Source organism: Mustela nigripes, chromosome 5 (genome assembly GCF_022355385.1).
Source record: "Mustela nigripes isolate SB6536 chromosome 5, MUSNIG.SB6536, whole genome shotgun sequence".
In the NCBI taxonomy this organism is placed as follows: domain Eukaryota; kingdom Metazoa; phylum Chordata; class Mammalia; order Carnivora; family Mustelidae; genus Mustela; species Mustela nigripes.
The window spans coordinates 81,967,321-81,975,948 of record NC_081561.1 but is presented as its reverse complement, the minus strand read 5'-3'; the positions used below and the strand labels follow the sequence as shown (position 1 = coordinate 81,975,948).

Sequence of the window (8,628 nt, the reverse complement as noted above, 5' to 3'; positions counted from 1 at the left end):
GCACCTGGGTGGTTAAGTATCTGCCTTTGGCTCAGGTCATGATTCTAGGGTCCTGGGATTGAGCCCTGCATCAGGCTTCCTGCTCAGTAGGGAGTTTGTTTCTCCCTCTGCCCTTCCCCCGCCCCAGCTCCTGCTCTCTCTCTCTCAAATAAATAACACAAACTTCTAAAAAAAAATAAAATAAGAACAAAAGTCCAATTCTCCTACCTATCAACTATAGATGGTAATGTTCCTCTTTTAAAGTTATTTATAATTGCTGCTGAAAATTAAAACTAATATATTTATTTTTTTCCAGGTTATTTATTTATTTTTATTATGCTTAATGGCAAGGCAAAGCCACTAGCTGTAACCTTTTGTAAAACACATCCTCAGTATTCACTTTGAGACAGGTTTTCTTCAAATCACTGTTTTCTGGACAAATAGCTCCCCTTATTTTTTTATTTTTTATTTTTTTAAAGATACATCTTTCGGGGCACCTGGGTGGCTTAATTGATTAAGCGGCTGCCTTCAGCTCAGGTCATGATCCCGGAGTCCTGGGATCAAGCCCCTCCTTGGGCTGCTTACTCCGCAGGGAGTCTGCTTCTCTCTCTGCCTGCTGCTCCACCTGCTTGTGCTTTTTGTCTCTGACAAATAAATTTAAAATCTTAAAAATAAATAAAAATAAAGACAAGTCTTTGAACCTATTAGTTCACCTGTGTACTGAGCGCCCCACAAAATTCTCTGTTGTAGATAACTAGTTCGGGAGACATCACTGCTCTGTATCATGTTGTTGGCATGGATAATAGGGAACAAGTGCAGATCAGGAGAATACTGCACAGACAAACTCCGTGCAGAGCATTGCAAAAGGATGGCCCGTGGAAGCTGATGCATGTACATTTCAGTCTTGTATAAACACTCTTCCACATCTGTACATTCCTCTTGTGGGAGCCAACTAAATTGCCATCGTTAACTTTTTTTCAGGCTCTAAAAAGTGTTTATGGACTCAAAGTATGTTTGTGATTCTCATCACTGATATTTTTCACTTAAACACATCAATTGACAAATATAATCTCTCTACATATATTAAGGACAGAATATTTTAATCTTCAACAAACTGACAAATCCTATAATCTCTTGGTTTATTCACACAGCCAAAGGCTTCTGGGGCATGTCCTGGGATATGGGACTCTGTGTTCTCAGCTGGAAAATGAGAGAACGAAACAAGGCCATTTCTCAGGTCCTTCCATCTTAAAAATTTGGATTCTGACTGCAAGTAGAGTAGAGTGGGAAAAATCTTGTCACTTCAGGCCTGAACTAGACCCAATTCCTATTGGGCAAGAGAGAGCAACGTCTCCAGAAATATAGGGAGAAAGTAGCAAGGTCACATTTTGGTCAGCCCACAGTTACTTCAAAACCATAACACAACCAATAATGGTAACAGAGCCAAGGTAGCTACTGATTGTCAGAAAATAATTTACCACAATTGCTATGATTACTTTAGATGATAGTATTAAAGAATATCACTCATGTCATTGTGTAGAATACTAAAATTCCCTAAATTTTGTATCATTTAGCAATAAGCTAACTTTAGGAGGTGATCATGATAGGTATAATAGAAAAAAATTTTTTTTTCACTAAAGTCTTAGATAGAGGCTGTAATTATGTAAGAGCCCCTTCCTGGTAGACCCTCTTCAAAGGACTCAAATCAAACATGAAGCAATTTGGGAACTGCCTACAATGACAAAAAGATAGAATAAAAGAAAGGTCTGTTATTTCTTGGCACAGTTGTTTGACTCTCATTATCAAGGTATCAAGGCAATAAGCAAAGAATCAGAATTAGAAGGCCAAAAGGAACTGTTTGCATACCCACACACTCAACCCTACACAGGGGTTTTGTTTTGGTTCCATGTTATTCGTTGGGAAGATTTTGCTTGGTTATTTGTGCTCCAGTTTAATTCAAGAAATATAAATGTTATTAAATGTGTTTTTTTCCTTAGTAAGAGTTTGTATCTTTCATCCAAACTGGCTGTTAACCTCTAAATTCCAATGCCTTACAAGGAGAATAGAGCTATCCTACATAGGTAGGATATAATTTTTTATGTTGCTGCTCAAAGAAAAATTTTTAGCATCCAAGCACAAGTTTGGGGATTGGCAATGATTATGAGCACTTTCATTTCAATAAACCGCCATTGCAGTTGAGACTATGACCTCCAGAGGAAAAAACTACTGGAGTTCTAGCCGATACAGGAGAAATGGAACTGGTCAGCTGATCTGCAACTCATTTATAAGCAGTTTCAACTAATAATTCATAACATTAAGTGATTGCTGACCTTCCAAAATCAAAGACAAATCTTGACATTCACTTTTTTTTTTTTTTTTTTTTTGGACAGAGAGAGATCACAAGCAGGGAGAGAGACACGGGCAGAAAGAGAGAGAGGAAGCAGGCTCCCTGCTGAGCAGAGAGCTCCATGCTGGGCTCGATCCCAGGACCCTGGGATCATGACCTGAGCTGAAGGCAGAGGCTTTAACCCACTGAACTACCCAGGTGCCCCTCATTCATTTTTTTAACGAAGAAAATAATGTGGAATAAATAAATTCTTTCCACTAATTTATATGTAAATTATACATAAACATATACTTGTCTCCCTCCTGCTCCCTCTCTCTGCCTTTCTTTGTCCCTTTTTCCTCCCCCCCTTCTTCCTTCATTCTCTCTCACTCTCTCTGTGTCTGTCTCCCTACTCCTTGTTCCCTCTGTCTAGGAGGAAGAATTGCCTCTGCCCTGCAAGGTCCTTTTAGCTGAACTCAGAATCAAATTAAAATCAGATTAACAAGAGAAAATAAAATTTCATTTCATATGTACAGGGAATCCACACAAAAACAGAAAGAAATTCTGGAGACAGGCAAAATGAGGTATGTATGTCATTCTGAACTAAGGAGAAAGGGGTAGGGAGTCAAAGGGAAGGAATGCAATTCACAGGAAGATGAAAAAGAGTGAATGTTTGGTAAAGGAATGTCTGTTGGGCCACTCAGAAACAATTGGACACCAAGGACCCTGATCAAACAGGCCTTGCTAGGCTCCTCCCTGTCTACTATACTTAGTTCCCATCATAATGTAGTTTTCTGTGGTGACAACTCTTTTTCTAGAGTCTAGATTCTTTCTAGGGGCACCTGGGTGGCTCAGTCAGTTGCCCGTCAGAATCTTGGTGTTGGCTCAAGTCATGATCCCAGGATCAATCCCCCCAAGGGGCTCGCTCTCAAAGCAGAGTTGACTTCAGATTCTTTCTCCCTCTCCTTTCCCCTCTGCAGTCTCTGCTCATGCTCTCTTTCTGCCCCCTCCCCCCACAGAACGAATAAAATCTTTTTCGATAAATGATAAATTCCTTTTAGACAGTTGTGCAGGAAGTAAAGAGCTTTCCCTGAATCTACTAGGTTCTGATTGCCTTTAACTCAAAATAATCTTCATGCCAAAGTGTCCCCTATTGGGACAGTCTGCCATTGGCCTCTACAACTCCCTCTCTCATTTTCTCTATCTTTTCCTCCCATTCTTCCTCTTCTTCTCTAACCCACATTCCCCCAGAAATACAGCTTGCTTTTAAAACGTCACCATCATCTGCCACAAATGAACTGAACACTTTCTTCCAAATTGCCATGACTAGAAAGTCCTGGGACACATCGTTCAGGCAGGCTTCTGCTTCATTAAAGGAACCGTTCCCATTGTTCTCAAGTTGTGACAGGAGAAATGCACTCAGCAGTTTTACTAGAAGACCAATTCATTTCTTACCTGTTTAATTTTTACTGCCAGCCACATGATAGTTTCAGACTATCACTGAACATTAGCCACACCTACATCTGTCTTGCATTCTATTACCGAGCACTGCAGATGGCAGCCTCACTCTCTGGAATGCTCTGAATGAACCAGCTTCATGTGACAACAGTAGACCACGATCAAGGTCATAACAAGGATGATCTTTATGCCTTGATTACAGTTACTTAAAAATCTGAATAATTTACTATACATTGATTCCTTTCCGTTATAGAACTCCTAATTCTGCTTTTGCATTTCAGCATGGCTCTTATTATGCATGTTACCATTTCCATGTTTCATAGTAAAGTTTCTAGATTCTTTACATGACTGAAATTTAGAATATAAAATTTTTGAACTGGATGATATCAAAATGCAGCTTGTGGCATGGTCTGAGGGTATAGTGAGCTCAGCTGCCTTCGAAAATGCGGCTTGTGGGGGTGGGGGAAGAAAAGGTTCTAACTGCTTCTTAAAAATTATACATGGGGGCGTGGCGGCGAGCGCGGACTGGCAGGAGGTGGCGGGAGGCCCGCGGCCGGTGACTGCCGCTGCCTGGGCCCAAGCACGGGGTTCTGAATGCGTCTGGCACACCATGTTCTCGGAGCAGGCTGCCCAGAGGGCCCACACTCTCCTCTCCCCGCCGTCCGCCAACAATGCCACCTTTGCCCGTGTGCCTGTGTCCTCGTACACCAACTTCTCCCAGCCCTTCAGGCTCGCGGAGCGCAGCTTTAGCCGGCAGTACGCCCACATTTATGCCACCCGCCTCCTCCAAATGAGGCCCTTCCTGGTGAGCCGCGCCAAGCAGCGTTGGGGTGGTGGAGTCCAGGTAAAGAAGCTGTGTGAGCTGCAGCTGGGGGAGAAGTGCTGTGTGGTGGGGACCCTCTTCAAGGCCATGCCGCTCCAGCCTTCTATCCTCCGCGAGATCAGTGAAGAGCACAACCTGCTCCCCCAGCCTCCTCGGAGCAAGTATATCCACCCCGACGACGAGCTTGTCTTGGAAGATGAGTTGCAGCGCATCAGACTGGAAGGCGACATCGACGCATCACGGCTGGTCACAGGGACAGTGCTGGCCGTGCTCGGCTCCGCGAGAGACAGTGGTAAGTTCGTCGTAGAGGACCACTTCTTTGCAGAGCTCGCCCCTCAGAAGCCCGCACCCCCTCCCCCCCTTGACACAGACAGGTTTGTGCTGCTGGTGTCTGGTCTGGGCCTGGGTGGAGGCGGGGGCGAGAGCCTCCTGAGCACCCAGCTGCTGGTGGACGTGGTGACAGGGCAGCTGGGGGACGAGGGGGAGCAATGCAGCGCCGCCCACGTGTCCCGGGTCATCCTCGCTGGGAACCTGCTGAGCCACAACACCCAGAGCAGAGATTCCATCAACAAGGCCAAGTACTTAACCAAGAAGACCCAGGCAGCCAGCGTGGAGGCGGTCAGAATGCTGGACGAGATCCTGCTGCAGCTGAGTGCGTCGGTGCCGTGGATGTGATGCCAGGCGAATTTGACCCAACCAACTACACGCTGCCCCAGCAACCCCTGCACCCCTGCATGTTCCCGCTGGCCACCGCCTACTCTACACTCCAGCTGGTCACTAATCCCTACCAAGCCACCATTGATGGAGTCAGATTCCTGGGGACATCAGGACAAAATGTGAGTGATATTTTCCGGTACAGCAGCATGGAGGATCACTTAGAGATCCTGGAGTGGACCCTGCGTGTCCGTCACATCAGCGCCACAGCCCCAGACACACTAGGATGCTACCCCTTCTACAAGACTGACCCATTCATCTTCCCGGAGTGCCCTCACGTCTAGTTCTGCGGGAACACCCCTGAGTTTGGCTCTAAAATCTTCCGAGGACCAGAGGACCAGAGGGTGCTGTTGGTGGCCGTCCCCGACTTCAGCACCACACAGACTGCCTGCCTTGTGAATCTGTGTAGCCTGGCCTGCCAGCCCATCAGCTTCTCAGGCTTTGGGGCAGAGGACGAGGATCTGGGGGTCTTGGGTCTGGGCCCCTGACTCAGAGACCCCAGCTATCTGTTCCATGTGACACTGACCCAGCAGTGGCATTTGTTTCTTAAGAAAAGCCTGATTGCGACGCCTGGGGTGCTCGGCCTGTGGAGCAACCAAGTATTGATTTTGACTCAGGTCTGATCTCAGGGGCGTGAGATGGAGCCCCATGTTGGGATGGGCGCTGGCGGTGGAGTCGGCTTGTGAGTCTCTCCGCCCCTCCCCCTGCGCGCACTCTCTTTCTCTAAAATGAATAAAGTCTTTAAAACAAAAAACAAAACAAAAAAAAATTATACATGTAGTCCCTCCTGAAATAACAGCATAACTGCCTCACTTTATAAACCAAGTGTAGATAAGTACCCCCCAGCAAGACACAACATGCATCCACTTAGCAAAACATCTGCTGACCCCTGGAACTTACCAAGTATATCCAAGTGTCGAATCCAAAAGCAAACATGGGGCCTTTAATTTGTAGCCTTTTGTATGTTAATATTTTATTTTCCCCTTCTGAATCTCATATTTATTTATTTATGTGCATTTTTTTCCTTTGAATCTGGTGGCAGCACTGTGAAATATCACAGGCCTTTCACTCAGTATTTTGCTAACAAGCCAACCAGGTACAAACAGGATTTTTATATCAATTTGTAAATTCTAGTTGGGGGCAGTTGAGTCGAGAGAAGGAAAAATAAAAAGACAAATACTACATTTGTGTAAGGTTTAATTCACATCACTTGTACAATACTGTGCTGTTGGCATGTGTCTTAATAAATAGGCTTCAAAAAGAAATTATTGCAATGTAAAAATAGTTTCACTGAATTCACGTGCTTTTTACTGTTCCCAGGTCTCAAAGTGGCTTTTAAAATGATTTTTCAGACTCTTAGAGCCTCTGTACCCCAGACTCTGTACCCCATACTGCGGTAGGATACATTTCTCCCCCCTGCTCCCTAGAGTGGAGCTGGAGTGAAGGGAGGCTGAGACAGCTTGGCACTGTGCTAGGCTAAAAGAGGCCCAGCTTGAGAGATTCACGGTTGTTGCCAGAAAAAAAAGGAACATGAGAAATTCAAGTGTCAAAAGAGGCTGGGGAGTTTAAGCCTGAGAAGAAAACCCACAAATTAACTAACTTACTAGATAGGCAGGTCAAATCTATTTATCCAACAGAAGATATCTGAGTGCCTACACCAAGCGCGCTATTCAAACAGTGCATGGAACAAAGTCAATGCTTCCACGGAGAGAACAGTGTGGATTGTAATCTCCAAAATACATCTGTTACCTTAACACACTCCGGATTGTGCCCATTCCAAAATCGCCTGCTCTGAAACCTTCTGGCCTTCAGATAGAAATCTACAGAAATCTCAGTGTAGTGGAAGAAAAGGAGTCCTACAGAAGCATACCAAACGGACCTAAACCCTTTTCTCTAGGAATGTGTTGCAGAGTTTCAATTTCTTAGTTGTATATAAAATAACCACAGTCGCCTCTACTGACAGCCTCCCAGCACATGACATGACCTCACCAGCTTTGGATCCTGGATTTGGCATTAGGGCAAAAAGAAAATGTAACTAGAAGTAGTAAACCGAAGCCCAACAATCTTACTTCAGCATGGGAGGAGCAGCTTTCCCTACGAGGGGACCTGCTACAGTTAGTGCTGCTTCACGAATCTGCATGTCCTCCTTGTGCAGAGGCATAATCTAATCTTCTCTGCATTGTTCCAATTTAGTGTACGTGCTGTGGGAGGCAGAACTGTAGTTAGGGCTTTTCTGGCTTGTTTTTGGGGAAGTTCCCCACCAGGTTCCAGCTTCTTACTGCCCTCTGCTGGTTAAGCCTGACTTCAGCCTTCGTAAACCAGCCTTCCACCCAACTGCTATTCTACTAGATGAGTAAATAAATGCACTTGTTCACATTTTTTAAATTTTTTTGTATTACTGGCACTTCATATTAACCCCGAGAGAGCCCTCGTTTCTTTAATTTTTTTTTACTACAAAAGCAATACATATTGAAGAAAAAATAAGCAACATGTAAACCAAAATACCCACCTTTTCAAAACCACTGAAACCTTGATGTATGTCCTTATATTGTTTTTTTCAAAATGTGGTCCTATTGTACATTTTGAATATTGCTTTAAAAGTGTATGAACAGGGACGCCTGGGTGGCTCAGTTGGTTAGGCGGCTGCCTTCGGCTCAGGTCATGATCCCGGCGTCCTGGGATGGAGTCCCGCATCAGGCTCCTTGCTTGGCGGGGAGCCTGCTTCTCCCTCTGCCTCTGCCTGTGCTCACTCTCGCTCCTCTCTCTCTGACAAATAAATAAATGAAATCTTTAAAAAAAAAAAAAAAAGTGTATGAACAGGGGCACCTGGGTGGCTCAGTGGGTTAGGCCTCTGCCTTTGGCTGTCAGGATTTTAGGGTCCTGGGATCGAGCCCCACATCGGGCTGTCTGCTCCGCAGTGAGCCTGCTTCCTCTTCTCTCTCTCTGCCTACTTGTGAGTTCGCTGTCAAATAAATAAAATCTTTTAAAAAAATAAAAGTGTATGAACAGATGTCCTTCATACTGTTTTTTAGGCACCATAATATCCTATTCTGTAATCGTACATTTTACTAATTCTCCTACTTTAACCCCCCAAAAAGTATGTTCTAATTGCCCTGTGATAAATATGTTAATAGCTATAATCATGCTTTCCTTTGCAATTGGGCCATAAATGTGTACTCTTCACCAAGGGCATTCTTAATTGATGCTGTAATTTTTCTCCTTTATCATCAAAAACAGGGAATTTTCCTTGGCAGGGCCATGGGATCATCACCAGTGCCTCCACAAGTGGAGGCATACTTCACAACCCAGTTTAGTTCAGAGATTTGAA

At 44.6% G+C, this 8,628-nt stretch overlaps 1 protein-coding gene and 1 non-coding gene across 2 annotated transcripts; one reads left to right on the top strand and one right to left on the bottom strand.

Annotated features, from left to right (window-relative positions):
- The first annotated feature begins 4,325 nt into the window (after window positions 1–4,325).
- On the top strand, window positions 4,326–5,869 carry LOC132017370 (DNA polymerase delta subunit 2-like). Its single transcript, XM_059399167.1, is given in 2 exon segments — window positions 4,326–5,250; window positions 5,253–5,869. Coding segments are annotated over 2 exon segments (1,413 nt in total). The 5' UTR covers window positions 4,326–4,373; the 3' UTR covers window positions 5,789–5,869.
- Window positions 5,870–7,410: 1,541 nt separating this feature from the next.
- Window positions 7,411–7,516, bottom strand: LOC132018872 (U6 spliceosomal RNA). Its single transcript, XR_009404646.1, has one exon. It is a non-coding gene; the product is annotated as a U6 spliceosomal RNA (small nuclear RNA).
- Window positions 7,517–8,628: the final 1,112 nt, after the last annotated feature.